General features: G+C 39.5%; 1 protein-coding gene across 1 annotated transcript in view; it reads left to right on the top strand.

Moving 5' to 3' along the window:
* The window catches only part of Bmp15 (bone morphogenetic protein 15), a 54,744-nt gene that overhangs the window by 21,762 nt on the left and 10,486 nt on the right, over nucleotides 1-22,496 (top strand). Inside the window, exon 3 of the mRNA XM_085684437.2 lies at nucleotides 17,730-17,833. Coding sequence (XP_085540563.1) covers nucleotides 17,730-17,786 — 57 coding nt within the window. The 3' untranslated portion in view covers nucleotides 17,787-17,833. The remainder of the gene's footprint in view (nucleotides 1-17,729; nucleotides 17,834-22,496) is intronic.

Genomic DNA, 22,496 nt, shown 5'->3' with positions numbered 1-22,496 from the left:
ATCTACTGCTGGACATGTGGCCTACTCTTAAGAATTTGATTCCTGGTCAGGCGGTGGTGATACACCACCTTTAATCCCAGCACTCGGGAGGCAGAGGCAAGTGAATCTCTGTGAGTTCGAGGCCAGCCTGGTCTACCAGAGCTAGTTCCAGGACAAGCTCCAAAGCTGTAGAGAAACCCTGTATCTAAAAAAAAAAAAACAAAAAAGGCAAAAAACAAACAAATAAATCAACCAAACAAACAAAAAAAGAATTTGATTCCCAGTGAGACTCCATTGTAGAAAACTATATTTCCATTTTCAAGTGATTATCAATTGAAGATAGCTTCTGGATTAGGGATGGGGGCTTGTGTCCACTTCTCCTTTCAGCCTAGGACATCATCTGGCGCAGGCCATGTGCAGGCCTTGTACATGCTGCCTCAGTCTCTGGGAGTTTCATCTGAGCTTTTATCATGTTGATTTGGAGGGCCTTGTTCTCCTGTTGACCTCCAGCTCCTCTGGTTCTAGCACTCCTTCTAAACTCAGGGATCTCTGAGCTCTGAGGGGAGGGAATTGACGGAGACATCCCATTTAAAGCTGAGTGACCCACTCTCTGTGGGGTCACTGTATTTGTTCCTATCTGCTGCAGAGAAGGAGAGCCTTCTCTGATGAAGGCTAAACAAGACACTGATCTATGAGAATAGCAAAACGTCACCACGAGTCATTAAGAGTCAATATGTCACTATATGGTATTTTTTTTAACCAATAGTATTAGGTTTATCCTAGGTCCTGGTCTATCTAGTATTAGGCTCTTGGTAACCCAAGCAGTGCTGGTATGGGTTCCATCTCATGGAGTGGGACTTAAGTCAAAACAGATCCTGGTTGGTTGCTCCCACAATGTTCGTGCTAACATTGCCCTAGCATATCTTACAAGTAGAACACAATTATAGATCAAAGAGTTTGTGGCTGGATTGGTGTTTACATTTCTCATTTGGTAGTGGGCCGAGTACCTTTCTGAACCAAAGACATTAGTCCATTCCGGTGAGGTCTCTATATAGGCACAAGCTCAACTTCTCCATATTCAGTGACTTGTGTGGTTGTTTTTTCAGTAATAGGGTTTTGCCATCAGTTTGTAGAGTTTATAGTTTTGGCAACAGTCAGTGTTGTTTAGGGGTTCCCATGGGAAACTTTTGGCCAAAAACTCAGGTAGATGTAACCTATTCCCATTACTGAAAGTTTCATTTGGTGACAAGGTATGTCCAATTGGGGTTCTGTTTCCTCCATTATTTGGCAATTTCATTTTTATGTATATATTTAGAAAAGTTTCATTGTATTAGGTTCCTCTACGACCACTCAAATGGCCCTTAATTTTAACTGTCTCTCTTCATATTCCCTTGATCATTGCGCCCTTCTTTTCCCCTCTCTACTTGATCTTTCTATTCCAGCCCCAATCTCATAACCCATAACTCTCTTTTATTCTGTTTCCCTTTCTAAGGAGATCTATCTGTTCCCGCAGTCCCTTACTCTATACTTAACCTCTGTGGTTCTATGGAGTATAGCTTAGTTACTATTTACTTAACTTTAACTATCCACATGTAAGAGAACACATATAATATTTGTCTTTCTGGGTCTGGGATACCTTATTAGGTCTGGGATACTAGGATGATTTTTTTTCAGTTTCATCAATTTACCTACACATTTTATGATTTTATTTTGTTAATGGTAGAGTTCTCCATTGTGTAAATGCACTGCAATTTCTTTATTCATTCTTTTGTTTAGGAACATCTAGTTTCCAATTTCTAGCTATGATGAATAGAGCAACAATGAATGTGTGTGAGCAAGTATCTTTGTGGAAGGAAGAAGCATCCTTTGGGGATATGTCCAAGAATAATATAGCTGGATCTTGAGGTATATTGATTCCCATCATCCTGAGGTACTACCACACTAAGTTCCATAGTGGTTGTACAAGTTTGCACTCCCACCAGCAAAGAATGAGTGTCCCCTTACTCTACATCTTTGCCAGCATGAGCTGTCACTTTGTTTTATTGATCTTAGCCATTCTTATGGGGGTAGGATGAAATCCCAAAATAGGTTCGATTTGCATTTTCTTGATGCTTAAGGATTTGAACATTTAAATGGTTTTGGCTATTTGAGTTTAATTTGGGATATTTGTTTTCTTGATACTCAGCTTTTGAGTTCTTTATATGTTCTGAATATTAGCCTTCTTTTGGAATGCGTAGTTAGTAAAAAAAAAAATCCTTTCCCATTCCATAGGCTCCTGCCTTGTCTGAATGGCAGTGTCCTTTGCAATGTTAAAGGCTTCTAAATTTCAGGAGGTCCCATTTAATAATTGTTGATCTTAGTGCCAGTACTAATGGTGTTATGGTCAGAAATCTTTACATATGCCAATGAGTTCAATGCTATTCTCCACTTTCTCCTCTTTTATCAGGTTAATTGTATCAGACTTTTTGTTGAGGTCTTTGATCTACTTCGGGTTTTGTACATGGTGATTGAGTATGGGTCTGTTTGGATTCTTCTACATGAAGTCATCCAGTGTAACCAGTACCATGTGCTGAAGATGTTGCTTTTCTTCAGCATGTGCTTCTGACTTCTTTATCAAAAATCAGGTGTCTACATGTGTGGGAATTCATTCAGTTAGATTCCATTTATCAAAATGTCTGTTTCTGTTCCATGACCATGATGTTTTTATTACTATAGCTCTGTAGTACACTTTCAAATTTGGAATGGTGATACCTCTTGCAGTTCTTTTATTATTCAGGATTGTTGTAGCTATCCTGGGTATTTTGTGTTTCCATATCAAGCTGAAAATTGTCCTTTCAAGGTCTGTGAAAAACTGTATTAGAAATTTGATGGGGATTGCATTGAATCTGTAGATTGTTTTTGGTAGGATGGCTATTTTTACTATGTTAATCCTACTAATCCATGAACATGGGAGATCTTTCTACCTTCTGGTATTATTTTCAATGATTTTCTTCAATGATTAAAGTTTTGATCATACAAGCCTTCCCTTGTTTGGTTAGAGTTACTTCATGATATTTTATATTATTTGAAGCTATTGTGAAATATGTTGTTTTCCTGATTTGCTTTAGTCTATTTGTTATTTGCATGCAAGAGGGCTACTGATTTTTGTGAATTATTTTTGTATGTAGCTACTTTGTTGAGAGTGTTTATCAACTATGGGAGTTTCCCAATGAAATTTTTGGGATCACTTATATATACTATCATATCATCTGCAAATAAAGATACTTCCACGTTTTTCTTTCCAATTTCTATGCCATTTGTCTCCTTCAGTTGTCTTATTGCTCCAGCTGGAACTTCAAGGACTTAATGATTAGGTATGGAAGAGCGGACAATCTTGTTTTATTCCCAATTTTAGTGGAATTTCTTTGAGTTACTTTCCCTTTAAGTTTCCATAAACTGCTTTTATTATGTTGAGGTATGTCTCCTGTATTCATAATCTCTCCAGGACTTTTATCATGAAGTGGCATTGGATTTTGTCAAATGCCTTTTCTGCATCTAATGAGATATCATATGTTTTTTGTCTTTTAGATTGTTTTTATGGTGTATTATATTTATTGGTGTACATATATTGAACCATCCCTGCATAACTGAGATGAAACCTACTTGATCATATTGAATCATGTTCTTGTGTTCTTAGATTCTTTTTGCAAGTATTTTATTGAAAAATTTTCATCTATGTTCATAAGGAAAATGAGTCTGTAATACTCTTTCCTTGTTGAATCTTTATGTAGTTTGGATATCAAGGTAACTGTGGCCTTGGAAAACATAGTTGACAATAGTGTTTCTTCTGTTTCTATTCTGTGGAATAAATTGAATATTAGGGTTAACTCTTCTTTGAAAATCTGGTAGAATTCTGCACTAAAACCACAGGGCCGGGCTTTTTTGGCTCAGGGGCTTTTAATTGCTGCTACTATTCACTAAGTATCGATTATATGTCTGTTCAAATTGCTTATCTGATCTTGGTTTCAGATAGTTGGTACCTATCTATAAAATTATCTATTTCTTTTAGATTTATCAGTTTTGTGGAATATAGGTTTTTAAAGTATACCCTTATGATTATCTGGATTTCCTCAATGTCTGTTGTTTTAACCCCTTTCCATCTTTAATTGTATTAATTTCAATATTCTTTGTCTGCCTTTTAGCTAATTTGCATAAAGGTTTGTCAATGTTAAATTTTTTAAAGAAACAATTCTTTGTTTCATTGATATTCTTTGTAATATTTTTGTTTCTATTTTATTGAATTCATCCCAGAGTTGAATTATTTCTTGTCGTATACTCCTTTTCAATATTACTTCTTCTTTTTGTTCTTGAGCTTTCTGGTGTGCCTGTAAGTTGCTGCTGTGAGGGAGACTAGTGTGAACGTGGCACTATCAGTGCTATGCGCTTGCCTAGTAGAACTGCCCTCATCGTGCCCCCCAAGTTTGGGCATGTTGCGTATTCATTTTCATTCAATTGTAAAAAGTCTTTAATTTCTTTCTTGATCTCTGTCTTGACTCATTTTTCATTCAGTAGAGATTTGTTCAGTTTCCGTGAGTTTGTAAGCTTTCTGTTGTTGTTAGCCTGCTTAAATCCTTCATGGTCTGATAAACAGCAGGGGATTATTTGAGTTTTCTTGTATCTGTTGAGCTTTTTCTTTGTGTGAATTTTAGAGAAAGCTCCATGAGGTGCTTAAAAGAAGCCATATTCTTTTATGTTTGGGTGAAATGTTCTGTAAATATGTGCTAGGTCCATTTTCTTTGTAATATCAATTAGCTCCAGAATTTCTGTTCAGTTTTTTTATCCAGATGACCTGTCTATTGGTGAAAGTGGGGTTTTGAAGTCTCCCACCATCAGTGTGTGAGGGTCAATATATAATTTAAGCTGTAGTAGTGTTTCTTTTACATACTTGGGTGCCCTTGTGGTTGAGGCATAGATGTTAAGAATTGCAATGTTTTATTATATTATTTAGTAATATTATAAAAATCCTCATGATGAAATTATCCTTTAATGAATATGTAGTGTCCTTCCCTATTTCTTCTGATTAGTTTTGAAGTCAATTTTTTCCAGATATTAAAATGGCTACACCAGCTTGCTTCTTAGGTCCATTTGCTTGAAATATCTTATTTCACGGTTTCACCCTGAGATGATTTCTTGCCTTTATATTGAAGTTTGTTTCTTGGATGCAACAGAAGGCTGAATTCTGTTTTTTATATCCATTCTTTTAATCTTCATTTTTCATTGGACAATTTATATCTTTATTATTGAGAGATATCAATGACCAAGGGTTACTAATTCCTATTATTGCTGTTGTTGGTGGTTATGTGATGGTGATGGTGGTTGTGTGATGGTGGTGGTGGTGGTGGTGGTGGTGATGGTGTGTGTATGTTTTCCCTTATTTTGACATTGCTGCTCTGAGATCATTTCCTGCATTTTCTTGGGTGTTGTTAAGCTCTTTCGGTTGGAGTTTTCCTTCTAGTGCCTTTTGTAAGAGTGAATTTGAAGATATATATTGCTTAAATTTGGCTTTAATTATAGAATGCTTTATTTTATCCATCTATTGTGCCTGAAAGTTTTGCTTAGTATTGTAGTCTGGGCTGTCATTTGTTAGCTTTTAGAGTCTGCAGCACATTTGTTTAGGCCCTTCTGGCTTTTAGAGTCTCCATTGAGAAGTCAGGTATAATTCTAATAGATCGGTCTTTATATGTTACTTGGTCTTTTCCCCTTGCAGCATTTAATATTTTTTCTGTGTTTTGTACATTTAGTGTTTTGGACATTATGTTCCCAAAGGAATTTCTTTTCTGATCCAATCTATTTGGTGTTCTGTAAACTTGTTGTAACTTTACAGGCATCTCTTCCATTAAGTGAGGACAATTTTATCTACCATTTTGTTGAAAATATATTCTGGGCTTTTGAGCTGGTTTCTTCCTCTTCCTCTATTACTGTTATCCTTTTTTTCCTATTAGTCTTATACTTGATATTTTCATAGTGTCTCATATTTTCTGGATGTTTGTGTCAGGAGTCTATTTGTTTGTTTGTTTGGATTTAAAATTTTCTGTGACCGAGGTATTTATTTCATCTATGGCATCTTCAAGGCCTGAGATTTTCTCTTCCATCTCTTGTATTCTGTTGGTGTGGCTTGCCTCTGCAGTTTCTGTTTGAGTTCCCAAATTTTTCATTTTCAGGTTTCCTTCAGTTTGGATTTTCTTTGTTGATTCTATTTCCACTTTGAAGTATTAAATGGTTTTATTCATTGTTTTCCAGTTTGTGTTTTCATAAATTTCTTTAAGGGATTTATTTATTTCTTATTTAAGTACCTCAATCATAAAGTACCTCATCCATAAAGCTATTGTATCTTTATCTTATTTTTCAACTATGTTCAATTTCTCACGGCCAACTGTGGTAGGGTTGTTACTCTTTCATGGAGACAAATTGTCCTGGCTGTTATTGACTATGCTTTTACATTAGTGTCTAGACATCTGGGCTTGGGGTGATTATAATTCTTGGTGCTGATATCTAGGCTAGTCTTAGTGCTTTGTTCCTTGATTTCTGTTGCCCTCTCTGGTTCTTAGGAGAGTGGGATGATCTGGAAGAAAAGTCCTCTGGGATCCTGACAGGTATGTCCACTGGAATTTCTGGGTATTAAGAGCCGACAGGAATGATGGTGGGCTAGAAGGGGTGCCCTACCAGGATCTGTTTAGTGCCCTTGAAATGAGGATACAGTGTGAAGACAGGCCCCTACAGGTTGGCTGCTACAGATCTGGGGATGAGACCAAGGGATCAAATATGGAGAAGAGGAGAGAGACTGAGGATTTGAAGCTCACATACCTGCTTCATTGGCCTACTTGCTTCTCTGGCAGGCTTGGCTGGAGGGTTCCCAGGGAACACCTACTGGAGCTGGGCTTTAGGAATATCAGGATAAGTGGGGAGGAAGGTTGAAGAAGATAGGATTGATCTGTGGAAAAAGGGGGTGAAACAGATAGGGAGAACACAGTAGAGGACTGTTCCTCTACAGAGCTGGGGAGGAGACTGGGGAAATGGATGTGGAGGAGAGGAGAGATGGGAGATGATCTGCACTTGGCCTTAGCCTAGTTTCTTCCCTGGCTCGAATAGCAGGTCAGTTCCCAGGGAATGCCTGCTGGACTTGGGGCTGGGCTAACACAATGAGTGGTGGAAGGAAACTTTGGAGAGAAAGATCTGTGTGACCCACTTTAGATGATGGACTGGAGGGAGGGGATGCCATGGCAGCTAGTCTGTTACAGAGCTGGGGGTGAAACTGTGGGATTTGATTTGTAGGAGCTGAAGAAAAGGTAAAGACCTACCTGCTTCCCTGACTGGGGTCGAAAACTTTTTTTTTTTTGTAAACTATTGAAAACCTGTGATATTTTTTATGAGTAATTCCTAAATGTGTTTTTGTGACTATGTTGAAGATTATTTTTTCCTGTGAAAATGGTTTCTCCTACATATAACTCATCTAGGCATAAAACACCCTACTGAGAATAAAATAATGGCTTAGGGCACTGTTAGTGTAAGCTTATAAGTATTGGACGGAGCACACTGATTTTGTGAAAATGGAGAAAATTCAAAATGCAGGTGTACACTGGAGGGGGTGTATTAATGATCTTTGTTTTTCAAAACTGTTCCTGGAAGCTTTGTTCTGTTTTTGAAAGCAAATTCACTGTGGAGCATTTTCAAATGCCAGCAAGTGCTTTGAACTCAAACTTCACAGCCTACTGACCATACCTGATGGTGTACTGACTTTTAAAACTGCATGGGGCAGTCCCACGCTGTCCATTTCCCATGTTAAATACTTCCAGATGCTATCCGTGCTGGTGGAGCTGGTGTATGGATGTCAAATGCAAGCAAAGCTCTTTGCAACAACTTGATTTATCCAGTTTTGGAAACCAAGATTCATTTATATATTTTGGACTGGATTAGGAACCTATAAGTCGGAGTCCCATGATGGAGGCCGCTGAGCTATGCTGTCTAGCCAACATCCTACTTCAACTGCCTAATAATTACCAACATTTTATATATAAAAGCAACATACCATGCACATTGTGGAGTTGCATTTTTTTTAACTGAAAACATCTATAACCAATATTACAGATTTTATTTTTAGGCAGACATAACCAAACTTTTTTTTAATTAAAAAAGTACCAATCCAAATTCCCACTCCCTCCCCTCCTCCCATTCCCTCCACACACCCTCCCACCCAAGCCCCTCTAATCCTCAGAGAGGGTAAGGCACTTTGTCTTGTGGAAAGACCAAGGCTTTCCCTACTACATCTAGGCTGAGCAAGGAATACATCCCAAAAAGCCAGTACTTGCAGCAGAGATAAATCTCAGTGCCTCTGTCAGTGGCCCTTTGGTCTGGCCCAACTATCAACCACATTCAGAGGAACTAGTTTGATCCCATGCTTGTTCATTTCCAGTCCAGTTGGAGTTGTTGAGCTCCCATTAGCTCAGGCAAAGTGTCTCAGTGGATGAACCCCTCATGGTTTTAACCTCTTTGCTCATATTCTCACTCCTTGCACTCTTCAACTGGATCTTAGGAACTCAGTTCAGTGCTCCAATGTGGGTTTCTGCCTCTGTTTCCATCTGCTGTTGGACAAAGGTTCTATGGTGATATTTAAGATAATCATCTGTCTGACGACAGGGTAAGGCCAGTTCAGGCACCCTCTTCTCTATTGCTTAAGGTCTTAGCTGGGGTCATTCTTGTGGATTTCTAGGAAATTTTCTAGAGCCGGGTTTTTTGCTAACCACATAACGGCTATCTCAATCATGATATCTCTTTCCTTGCTCTCATATTTGTCCTTCCTCCATCTTGACTATCCAATTCCCTCAAGTTCTCCTCAACCCCTCCCTTCTCTCCTCCTCTTCCCCTTCTCCCCTTCCTTCTACCCCACCCCACCCCCATGCTCCCATTTTTGTCAGGCGATCTTGTCTGTTTCCAATTTCCAGGTGGGTCTATATATGTTTTTCTTTGGGTGCACCTTCCTATTTAGCTTCTCTAGGATCACGAATTATAGGCTCAATGTCCTTTGTTTATGGCTAGTATCCTCTTATGAGTGACTACATACCATATTCATATTTTTGGGTCTGGGTTACCTCACTCAGGATAGTTTTCTAATTCCATCCATTTGCATGCAAAAGTCAAGATGTCGTTCTTTTATTTTTAGAGTAGTACTCTAATGTGTAAATATGCCACACTTTCTTTATCCATTCTTCAGTTGAGGGGCATCTAGGTTGTTTCCAGGTTCTGGCTATTACAAATAATGCTGCTATGGACATAGCTGAAGAAATGCTTTTGTAGTAAGATTGAGCATCTTTTGGATACATTCCCCAAGATGGTATTGCTGGGTCCTGAGGTAGGTTGATTCCAAATTTTCTGAGAAACTGCCATACTGAGTTTCAAAGTGGTTACACAAGTTTGCATTCCCATCAGCAATAGATGAGTGTTCCCCTTACTCCACATCCTCTCCAGCATAGGTTATCATTGGTGCTTTTGATTTTAACCATTCTGACAGGTGTAAGATGGTATCTCAAAGTTGTTTTGATTTGCATTTCCTTGATAGCTAAGGAAGTTGAACAAGATCTTAAGTATCCTTTGGCCATTTGAACTTCTTCTGTTGAGAATTCTCTGTTCAGTTCAGTACCCCATTTTTAATTGGGTTATTTAGAATTTTAATGTTACAACATTTTTTTGTATCTGTGGATGTTTGCTTTGTTACCGAGTACGTGATCAATTTTAGAGAAGGTTCCAGAAGATGCTGAGAAGAAGGTGTATTCTTTTGATTTGGGTGGAATGTCCTATAGATGTCTGTTAAGTCCATTTGAGTCATTACATCCATTAGTTCTCTTATTTCTCTGTTAAGTTTCTGTCTGGTTGACCTCTCCATTGGCAAGAGAGGAGTGTTGAAGTCTTCTAGTATTAGTGTTTGGGGTTTGATGTGTCATTTGAGTTCTAGTAATGTTTTTTACATATGTGGGTGCTCTTGTATTAGGGGCATAGATATTCAGGATTGAGACTTCATCTTGATGAGTTGTTCCTATTATGAGTATAAAGTATCCTTCTCCACCTCTTCTGATTGATTTTAGTTTAATTGAAATCAATTTTGTTAGCTATTAGTATAGCCATACCTGCTTGTTTTTTTAGGTCCGTTTGATTGGAAAACCTTTTCCCAACACTTTACTCTGAGGTAGTGTCTGTCTTTGAGGCTGAGGTGTGTTTCTTGTAAATAGCAGAAGGCTGGATCTGTTTTCATACCCATTCTCTTAGCCTGTGTCTTTTTATAGGTAAATTGAGTCCATTGATATTAAGTGATATTAATGACCAGTGGTTGTTAACTCTGGTTATTTTTTGGTAGTAGTCTTTGTGTGTTTCCCTTCTTTGGGTTATGCTGGAGGGTGTTATCAAATGTCTGTGTTTTTGTGGGTGTAGTTAGCTTCCTTGGGTTAAGGTTTTCCTTCCAGCACTTTCTTATAAGGCTGAGTTTGTGAATATGTATTGTTTAAATCTGTTTTTTTGTCATGAAATATCTTGTTTTCTCCATTGATGGTGAATGAAAGCTTTACTGGGTATGGTAGTCTGGGCTTGCATCCATGGTCTCTTAGTGTCTGCAACACATCTATCCAGCTTTCATGGTTTCCATTGAGAAGTCAGGCATAATTCTGATAAGTTTCCCTTTATATGTTACTTGACCTTTTTCTTTTGCAGCTCTTAATATTCTTTCATTATTCTGTATGTTTTGTGTTTTGATTATTATATGGTGAGGGGATTTTTTGATCCACTCTATTTGGTGTTCTGTAAGCTTCTTGTACCTTCATAGGGATATCCTTCCTTAGTTTGGGAAAGTTTTCTTCTATAATTTTGTTGAATATATTTTCTGGGTCTTTGAGCTGGAGTTCTCCTTCTTATTTTTCTTAGGTTTGGTCCTTTCATGGTGTCCCAGATTTCCTGAATGTTTTATGTTAAGAATTTGTTGGATTTAATATTTTCTTTGACCAATGAGTCTATTTCCTCTATAGTATCTTTAGCACCTGAGAGTCTTTCTTCTATCTCTTGCATTCTGTTGGTTATCCCTGTCTCTCTAGTTCCTGTTCATGTACTTAGAATTTCCATATCCAGAATTACCTTAGTTTGTGTTTTCTTTATTACCTCTATTTCAGTCTTCAAGTCTTGAACCGTTTCCTTCACCTGTTTGATTTTTTTTCTCGTTTTTCTTTTTCTTTTTTTTTGGGGGGGATTTATTAATTTCTTCCATTTATTTTTTAAATTGTCTTCTCTTTCATTTCTTTAAGGGAGTTTTTCACGTCTTCTTTAAAGGTCTCCACCATTTTAATAAAGTTACATTTAAAGTTGATTTCTTCTACTTCTGGGTTAGGATAATCAAGTCTTTCTGTTGTGTGTCCACTGGGTTCTGCTGTTACCATTGCTTTTTAGGTTGTTGGAGGAATTCTTGCTCTGGTGTCTACCCATCTCTTCTTTCAAATGAGACTGGCAATGTCTTGGCATCTTGGTCCAATCCTTGCTGTAGCTGTCTGAGTATTTGGGAGTTTTTCTTGGTCTGTCTTCTTAGGTCTCCTCAGTATTGGAGCAAGTTGTGTTTCAGAGTTCCACAGAGATTGCAAGTGAATAGACTGGTTTGGGGACGGGATGTAGCTAGTAGTTTTGATGGTGGCTGGATGGGTTGTGGGGTAGCCTAGCTGCAGGAAAATTCCATGCTGGCTGGCTAGTAAAGCCGAAGGAGTTGGGGAATGACCCCTAGGTTTTGTTTCACTGGACAGGTCCTAGAGAGTGGGACGTCCTGCTGTCTGGCCATGTGGCTGTTGACTCACCTCTTAGGTCCCCTCAGTACTGGAGCAAGCTGTGTTTAAGGGTTCCACTGAGCTCACAGGTGAACAGGCAGGTTTGGGCACAGGGTGGTTTGTGGGGTAGCCTAGCTGCAGGAAATCTCCCTCCTGCTGGCAGGCTAGAAAAGGCCTAGGGAGTTGGGGAAGCTGGAGTTGCATTTCTCATGCTTATCCAATCATGACACACATTCCGTTCCAGTTCCAAAAGGATTTTAGACTGTCATAAGCTTACTGAAAACATTTACTGTGCCTGAAAGGGATAATCTGAAATTACAACAGAAATTTAAGTAGAAGGTCACATGACTTTCCAAGACAACCCTCTGTACTTACAAAATTTTTAAAAGCAGTGGAATCTAGGATCACTAGAAGGTATAATAATCAATACTATAGATTGTTACTAACCTGCTGTATAGGTCCCTGTTCATAATTATTTTTGCTATCTTTAGATCTATCAATTTCCTTGGTTTCTACTAAAGAAATAATTTTATTTCCATGATTTTTATGTTATTTGTTTATTATGTCTTTTATTTACTTATATCCTATATTAGGAACTTTCTGATATTTTGAGTTTAGTTGGCTTTTTATTGTTTTAAGATGATATATTGTTGACTTGAGATCTGTCTTTTAAAATATAGACATCCAGGGTGGTATATTTTCTTTTAAACCTTGTATTATCTGCATTCCATTAGTTTTAATACATTGCATTTTAACTTTCTTTTATGTCAAATTATTTTTACATTTTCTCATGCTTTCTTCTTGATTCATTGGGAGGTTTCTGTTGCTTTTTGTTTTGTTTTTTGGAATTGTTATTTTATTTACATGTATTTCCTCAAATTTAATTTAATTATTAATTTCTTATTTCATTCCATTATTGTTATTAGATATTTCTGCATTATTTTTTCTATCACCTTCTTTTATAGTAAATGGATATGTTCTAGTGTGCCATTTTATTTTTCTTGAATATTGCATTGTTATTTTTATTAATGGTTGCATTGAGATTTAAAATTGTCTTTTAAAAAATTTAAATAACATTTTTTCATTTATTTTACATACCGACCACGGTTGCCCCCTCTCCTCTCCTTTCGTTTCCACCCTGCTCCTATTTACTCCCCTCCACATCCACTCGTCCTCAATCTCCACTCAGAAAGCAGCAGGCCTCCCATAGACTTGCACAAAGCATGGCACATCAAACTGAGAAAAGACCAAGCTTCTCCCTTTATGTCAAGTCAGGGCCAGGTAATCCAGCATGGGGAACAGGTTACCAAAAGCCAGCTAAGTGCCAGGGAGAGGATTAATAACGGCCAGAATCTGGAAACAATCTAGATGTCCCTCAGTCGAAAAATGGATAAAGAAAGAAACCGTGGTTCATTTACACAATGGAGTATTACTCAGCAGTAAAAAACAAAGGTTGGCATCACCTTTGTGTGAGCTCTGTTTCTCTTTTAGACAGATTCAGTTTTGTCTAGCCCAGGGTAGCCTTGAACTAACAGGGAACCTTCTGCTTCTGTCTCTGAAGTCCTGGGATTAAAGGTGTGTGTCACCACTCCCTGGTCTCTAGTGACTTAGCTCTCTGCACCCTGATCTTCAGGCAAACTTTATTTGTTAAAACATAAACAAAATATCACTAAAACCAACCTACAAGCGAGGCTAGATAACAAGGAGGACCCAACAAGGTATGCCTGGATTTCGCTGGGAAGGGGAAATAAGATCTCCTGGGTAAACTGGGGTTGGGAGTTGGAGGGAATGGAGCGATGGGAACTAGAGGGAGCATGTTGGGTGGACTGGGTGCCAGAGGCGTATTGGAAGCAGAATGAAGGGGGAGAGTAACAAAAGAGACATCTTTATGGGGGACATTTCCGCGTCAGGAAGAAACCTGGTGCGGGGAAACCCCTAGGAGCCCACAACGATGACCCCCAACTAAGATTCCTGCAATAGTGGAGAGGGTGCCTGAACCAACCATCTACTGTAAGCAGATTGGTGACTTCCCTAATTGCCATCAGAGATACTCTATTGAGCAACTGACGGAAGCACAAGCAGAGATCCACAGACAAGCACTGCGCTGCGCTCCAAGAGTCTTGTGGAAGAAAGAGAGGAGGGATTGTAGGAGACAGAGGGATAGTGATGGGAGAACCCATAGAGACAGCTGACCTCAGCTCGCAGGAGCTCATGGATGCTGGACCAACAGTCAGACAGCCTGCATGGGATCTATCTAGGCCCTCTGCATGTGGGTGACAATCGTGTAACTTGGTCTCTTAATAAGGCTTCTAACAGTGAGACAATGAGAGTAACATTGGCTTCTTAACCTAATTTCTTTAGCAGTAACATAATTTCAAGAATATTCAAAAACATTCATTGCTTCAATATAACTGTACCCCACATTTATCCTTTTGTTAAATTTTTATAATACAAATCATATCTTGATGCATTATAATACATCAATAACCTTGGACTCTCCATCCTCCCAAGTGTTGCCATTACAAGTATGTTCCACTCCACTGGGGCAGCAAGGTCTTTGAAGTCATAGAGAGGAGGGTTGCAAGCAGCAGTCCTGTGCAATGTTTTGTATCTGCTTACCTTCACCACTGCCCTTTACATTTAATTTTACTACTTTGTGTTTGTCATCCTGGCCTAAAGTACTTTTAGTATTTTTTGAAATAGATCTGACATAAACAATAATTCTTTGATTTTTACTTGTTTGGTTTTTTTCTTCGATAATTTCAATAGTTTCATTTTGTGTAATATTAGTATAGTAGTTTGAATGAGAGGCCTCCAGTTGGTGATATGTCTGGCTGATGCTATGGCACGCTTAAAGGGTGAGACCTTTCTGGAGGAAGCATGTCATTGCAGGCAGGCTTTGGGAGTCAAAGGCTTGCTCCACTTCCAGCGTGCAACGAAAGATATGCTAGCTCAGCTTCATGCTCTGGTGGACTGTGGCCAAGTCTTCCCCTCAACTATGGACTCCGCCTACAAATAAACTCTTCCTTCTATAAGGTGCCTTGTTTATGATATTTTATCACAACAGCATAAAGATAACTGATCCGATTCAATTTATAGAAAAGGTGTGAAGATATCACAGGACTGAGAACCAGCCACAGTTGGATTCACTCGTTCTAGGGTAGGAGCATAAGGATTAGAATTATTAAGCAAAAAGGAATAAGAGGGAAATAAGAACAAACAGAACAGCCTCGGGAGGGGAGGGATGTTCAGTGAATATTGAACCACCCTTTCATTTTCCACATGTTTTTTTTTATTTTTTTTATACCCAGCTCCAAAAGGGGAAGGAGGGAGGTAACAGACTTTATCAACATGATAAAAAGAATAAACAGAACATCTCTGACCTTTCCTCAAGATGGAGCTGATACACCTCTTACTCAAAATACTAATTAACCACTCTAGGTCAGGACCTCTTGTTTTGTAGCCACTGGTTGTCAACAACTTTGAAAGAGCAAACAAGCTCGAACTCTCTGACCTCTCTAGTCAAGGTAGAGTGAACTCACCTTGTGAGTCCTGTGGGCCCTGACATGTAAACCCTGCACTGATCTCTTCTATCAGTAACATCTGACATTTACAACAGTACAGCTAAAACTAATCCTTGCTGATACATTACCATGTTATTAAAGTGTGTACTTTATGCATATTTTCTGAGATTATTTATATATCATTTGACATCTTTTGACTGGGATGAGTCCTTAGCTTTTCTTACTTGATACTGATGATTTTGATAGTTATGAACCATACTGGTCAGTTATTTTATAGAATTTGAGTGTAGACTATATAGAATTCATAAGTTATGTAATATATTTAGAAAACAGGTAAAGTGTAGCTTTCACATGTCAAGCATGTATCCTATTAATATATGACTTATCATGCCGAGTCACCTGACTCCTTGGTCACTTGCCTGAAGCAAGTGTTGTCATGTTTTCCACTGTAATGTCACTCTTCCTCACAACTACTCTTTCCTATTTTGCACTCTTTAGGAGGGGTATTGTAGTTTCCTGAGGGCATAGTATCTACAGGAATTATTTGGATTCTTCTCCACATGAGATTTATCTACTATCTTCTATGTACAGATTTGATCATTCATTTCTACCCCTATGGTTTCATAAATAGTTATTTTTATATTTTATGCCTTAGTGTAAGTGTTCTCTATGGTGAACTCACATAACCATATAGTTCTCAGATTTTTTTCCAGTTACTAAGTGATAGATAGCCATATGGGAGTTTCATTTACTCATAAATAATTTTACCAACAAAGTACAGTGCTTGTGTACATTTCCTTTTGTATTTAACCTAGTAATTCACACTCATGTGCCATTATGTGGCTGTCTTTGAGTTCACTTTATCTGGAGTTCAGATTCTTATTTGTATTTTTCCTTTCTCAGTTTAAGAAGTTTCCAACCATGATTCTTTGAAAATTATTTCAGGTTTTTCTGTTTCTCTTCCTTTTGTGGCTTCTACAATATGTGCTTGGTATGTTTGATGTGGGTCTATAAATCCACTAGGCTCATTTCATTTTTATTCTTTTTATTTTCCTTTCTGCATCTTAGATTTAAAAAAATTAAGTTTTTTAAAAAATTAGGTTTAAAAATGTGTGTTCAAATCCACTTATTCTTTGGCTTGCTCAAATCAAAAGATCATTAATTTTATATCATTAATATATATTTTAGTCCTATGAGTTGTTTTATTCCTCTTTTACAGTTTATCTTTCTTTGTTTATAGCCTCCTTCATTTTCAGAAAGAAAATCATTCTCTTCATTCACATCAGGTCTTTTACTAGTTAATCATTTTTAAGACAGCTCATTTGAAGTCACTGCATAGTAAGTAGAATGTATGAGCATTTATGATTTTTGTCCATTTATAGTGATATCTCATGGTTTTCACTTTGAACCTTCTTAAATGGTTAATCTGGAAATCAAATTCTCCAATTTTACTAGATGCATACATTTCTGTTACCTTTTTGTGGATCTCTGGTAGGGAATTTTCCAGTTTATTTCTTTTTTGTTTTTATTGGTTCTTACACAATTTTGTAAAAATGTGTTTTGATAATATTCACCTTTCCTATGACTCTTCCTAGAAACATCCTTTCTTCTCCAAGCAATTAACTTTGTGTCCTCTTGTTGTCACTCATCAAGTCCAATTTGTGTTGCAACTATATTCTTGGACATGCTGCCATTCATAGGAACGTGATTTAAGATTATATTCTATATTGTGTGTAGTCATTGATGTTACTTTTTCATTCCTCCAGTTCAGTAGTCAGTGATTGAAATGGCAAATATTTCATGCTAAAATATAGTGATGGTGTGATGGTTTGGATGAGAGTGTCCCCTGTAGGCTCAAATGTTTGAACAATTGAGCCTCGGCTAGTGGTCCTGTTTGTGGAGGCTTATGAGGCATCGCTTTGAGAGTTTAAAGACTTGTGCCATTTCCAGCTTGCTCTCTCTGCTTCAGGCTTGTGGTTCAATGTATGATCTCTCAGCTTGCTACTCCAGCTACCATGCCTCCTGCCTGCTGCCTGCTGCCTAGATGTAGGGTTTTCATTATAGATGTATTAATTGGGGTTGGAAACTCCACAGACACGAATTCTCTGCATTTTGACCAGTTGTGGATCACGATAATGGTTTTTTTTCTGCTAAAAAAGAAGCTTTTTGATGAGAGGTAAGAGCTACACTTGTATGAGGATAAGCATTTAGAAAACAGAAATTATATTAGTAATTATATTAGTTTAGGAAGCTAGTGATAGTAGGTTCTCCTTTCTGGTCTGAGCCAACCATGGGTACCAGACACGAGTTCCCTTCTCTTGAATGAATCCTGAAGATAAAAGTGACACCTGTTGCTCCATCGTGAATCTCTTACCAGTTCAATCCTTGTTGTGGTCCACAGGCTTTCCAGCTGGGTTTGACTGCTCATTGCTCCTCTCGCTTGGCAGATTATGAGTGAGGCACCTTCCAGTCGTATAAGAGCTCATCCTCATGGAAGACTTCCAGGTCAGTTTCTGCCTGATTCTCCCAAGTCCTGTTTTTAAACTGTGTGATGATTTTAGCAATGGGATCGTACCGTCAAATTCTGGGACACAAAAAGGGATAACAATAGTGTATATTGTTTTGGGAGTCTCTTGCACACCTTGATCAATAACTAAAAAAGAAGTTTGGCATGCCTGATTCTGAGGTTTTTGTTAGATATTATATGGCTCTTTGAAGAGTGTTATCTTACCAAGTGGCATAACTTCATTTAAATACATATCCATGTATATTCATATACATATGCATGTAATTTTAGGTACATATAAAAGTAATGTGATTCTCTATCTACATTTTAAGAACTTATTATAATTATTTATAATTAAAATTATTTTAAAATATATTAGTGTTTGCCTGTATATACATATGTGTGTGTGTGTGTGTGTGTGTGTGTGTGTGTGTGTGTGTACCACATGAGTACCAGTGACTTTAAAGACCAGAAGAGGGCATCAGATCCTTTGGAAATTGAGTTATGGACAATTGTGAGCTGCCATGTGAGTGCTAGGAAGTAAACCCAGGTCCTCCATAAGAGCAACAAGTGCTCTTAATCACTGAGACATCTCTCCTGCTTGTATTGCATGCCTATATACTATTCAAATTGCTATTTAGAATTTATCACCTAAGATTGTTTTGATTTATTAAAAATAATATGAAATACTTTAAAGAATTACCTGAACATAAATTAGAAAGAAAATCTTCCTCACATTATTTATTTATTTATTTATTAAAAATTTCCACCTCCTCCCCACCTCCCTTTTCCCTCCCTCTCCCCACCTCCCCCTCCCTCTCTAGTTTTAAGAGCAGTCAGGGTTCCCTGCCCCGTGGGAAGTCCAAGGTCCTCCGCCCTCCATACAGGTCTAGAAAGGTGAGCATCCAAACAAACCAGGCTCCCACAAAGTCAGTCCAAGCAGTAGAATAAAAACCCAGTGCCATTGTCCTTGGCCTCTCATTCAGCCCTCATTGCCAGCCACATTCAGAGGGTCCGGTTTGATCACATGCTCCATCACTCCCATTCCAGCTGGCCTTGGTGAGCTCCCATTAGATCAGTCCCACTGTCTCAGTGGGTGGACGCACCCCTCGTGGTCCTGACTTCCTTCATTTTCTGCCTCCTTTTGCTCCTCATTTGGACCTTGGGAGCTTCCTCACATTTTTTTATTGATTCTTTAGGAATTTCATACCATGTAACCAATCCCACTCATCTCCCAGTCTCTCCGTACCTGCCCCTCACTCTTGTCGTGCCTCCCCCAAGGAAAGCTAAAAAAGAATAAAATATGAGCAAAACAAACAATAACAATAATAAAAGAAAAAGAAAAAGAAAAACACTGCTCCTCCATATTTCCCATTTCCCCATTCATCTTAGTGGCATTGGCAGCTGCTGTGCACCACACAGTAAACCCTTTTGTCCAAACAGCTTTACTTGCAAATGTTCACTGGGTAATGAGTTGTTGGTCAGGTTCAAGGCCTCTGGCTTTGGTATACTATCAATACCAGACCTCCACCACCATTCCCCTCCAATATCCTGCTGTTGTTGTCATGAAGATCCTGCAGCTGGCTATGGTTCTGCAGGGCCAGTCCCCTCAAACACTCCAGAAGATCATAGATGGGGTAGATGTTAGGGTGTGCCAACTCAAAGTCCTTGATATATGCCTGGATGACAACTGAATTGGTCAGTCCAGGCCACTGGGACCACGCCTCTCAGGTGAGAGGCAGAGCCAGCTCTCCCAAGTCAGTGACGAGGGGTGAGGTTAGTGTTCTGAAGTGTGTGGGGGCCAGCTTTCTCACACTAGGTCATCAGGGTCCATTTTCCTAGGGCTGGGGAGGTTCAGAGTTAGCTCTCCTGTGAGGCAGGGACAGGTAGCTCTGTGCCAGAGAGGGGTGGCGCCAGCTCAGCAGGGCCTTCGTACTTCAATACATGGTTTGCTTGGGCCCCTGTGACAACATAAGCAATAGACATCCACACAGATTCCAGCTGCTGCAGAACCATGGACCCAGCTGTGGTCATCAGCAGCAACTGGGGGCCAGATGTCACCATGGCCCTGGGTGGTAGCACAGACCTCTCAGATCCAGATGTGCCCAGCAGCAGCATGGTCCATGATGACAACAGGAGCCACAGATCTCAACATAGACTCTGACTGCAGCAGGGCCAGAGACCCAGAAATGGCCTTTAGCCACAATTTGGGCCAGAGCATCAATATGGCTCCAGGTGTCATCACAGCACACAGGACCCCATCTGCATGGTCCTGGTAGCCACATGACCCTTGGGCACCAACATGACCTCAGGTGTCAGCCCATATCCCAGGCATCTGCATAACCTTTAGTGGTAACAGGAACCCCTGACATCAACACAGACCCTGGCTGTGGTAGGGCTCATGGACCTAGACATGGCCCTCCCGCAACAACTTGGTCTCGTCGACACCATGGTCACTGGTGGCAGTGCTGGCCACCCAGATTATCACAGTGTCAGCTGCAGCATGTCCCTCAGTCCCCAGCATGGTCACAAGTGGTGACCCAGAACCTGGACTTCTATTTGGTCCTTTGTGGGGACACAGGCTATGGACATCATCACAGGCCCTGGCTATTGTATTGTATTGTAGGTCCACAGACCCAGACATTGTATTCAGAAGCAACCTGAAGCCATGATAAAACCACAGCCCCAGGAGACAGCACAGGGCACTCAGACCTGTATCAACCCAGGTACAGAGTGGCCCTAGGGCCTCATCATGGTGGCCCCAGGTGGAGGCCCAATCCCCAAGCATCCACATGATCCCTCATGATAATAGGCACCAAGGACATCAACACAGACTCTGGCTGCAGCAGTGCCACAACCCCAGATATGACACCTAATTACAGCTCAAACCCAGATGACTTCATGGCCCTGGGCAGAAGACAGGGCCATGCAGATCAGGGTGGTCCCTGTGGTGGCCACATGTGGCAGCACAGACTCCAGGCAACCTCATGGCCTTTGGTGGTAATAGGAGAAATACAGACAAATTTTTTGGCGCAGCTCAGGACTGAGCCACACCACGTCCCCAAATGGCAAGCAGGCCTCCCATATCAGCCTGTTCTTCATTCTCTTCATCTCTTCAGATCCATCTCTCTCTGTAGGACATGAACCACTCTCTGAATCTCTCTCCCTCCCATACTCCACCATGTAGTTGCTCATTATAATGGTACCCAACAACCCAATGTCTCTTTCCGCCTACCCAGAGCGTGGTGGGCATGTCCATATCTATCCCCAGCCACTCAGTCTGATTGGTTTTAACAGATTTGTATGTGTGTGTGTTTCCACATAAAAGATAAAACATCCTTTGTTCTTCCTTATCACAGAAGATAATGTAGTTTCTCTTTTTTATTATGTGTTTGTATGAAGGAGTGGTGGTTCACATGTATATTTAGGCCAGAAGTTCACATCAGAAGTCTCCATCAATTGCTTTTTACCTTTGTTGTTTTGAGATAGAGTCTCTTTATATATCCCTAGCTGGCCTGGAACTCCCTGTATAGATAAGGCTGACTTTGAACTCACAGAGATCTGCCTACTTCTGTCTGCTGAGTACTCAGAATAAAGCACTGTGCCCCCATGCCTGGATTACTTTGCATTTTAAGACAGGGTCTTTAACTGGACTCATAGTTTACTGATTCAGCTCCACTGGTTAGCCAGCAAAGCCTTCTATCTTTGCCTCCCACACTACTGTTTTGCTTTACTATAAATTAACATGTTTTCATTATTTAAGTTTGTTCTTTGTTAATTTCATACACGTGCTTTCTAATTACCCTCATCTCCCATTCTTTCTTATCTCCCGCATTCCTCTCAACTCCCACTCTTCCCTACAAAGTTTTTCTTATGTTGATGTCTTTTATTTTGTTTTATGACATACTGAGTTTAGTTAGACAGTTCATGTTTCCATAGGTGTGGGTCTGTCCATTGGAACCTGGTAGGCTCACCAATGTTTTCACAACTGAAGACAACGACTTGCACTCTCCAACTATCCTTCAGTACCCAGCAGTTTCAAGGGAGGAGTCTGTCCCCAGAACTTCTTCCCCATCCATGACTTCTTGACAAGGCCAGTCTTATGAAGGCCAGTGCATGAAACTACAGTTGGTGCATGTTCATGATTATAATAGTTGTGTCATGTCCAAAAGATAGCCTTTCTTGACACCAGAAAGTGGAAAGATCTCCCATACTCTTGGGTAGGTAGAATAACAGTAAAAATGGTAATCTTACCAAAAGAATCTACAGATTCAATGCAATGCCCATCAAAATCCCAGTAAAATTTTTCACATGTAACATGAGGGCCGGCTTGTTGGGGATTCTGTTCCACCTGGTACCCCATAGCCCATCAATCCCAAAGAAAATCACAGAGTCTACATTACGTTATAAACTGATTGGCTTATTAGCTCAGGCTTCGCATTAGCTCTTATAACTCATATTAACCCATTATTCTTATCTATGTTAGCCACATGGCTCGGTACTTTTTTCAGCAGGGCAGGTCATATCTTGCTTCTTCCGTGATCTCAGCAGGACTCCCAGAATTGTCCTGTTCTCATCGCCCCACCTCTACTTCCTGTCTGGTTGACCTGCCTATACTTCCTGCCTGGCCAATCAGCATTTATTTAAAACATGATTGACAGA

Source organism: Myodes glareolus, chromosome X (assembly GCF_982192425.1).
Source record: "Myodes glareolus chromosome X, mMyoGla1.1, whole genome shotgun sequence".
Taxonomy (NCBI): domain Eukaryota; kingdom Metazoa; phylum Chordata; class Mammalia; order Rodentia; family Cricetidae; genus Myodes; species Myodes glareolus.
Note: the sequence above shows the minus strand (reverse complement) of the source record. Positions and strands in the feature narration are given on the sequence as shown.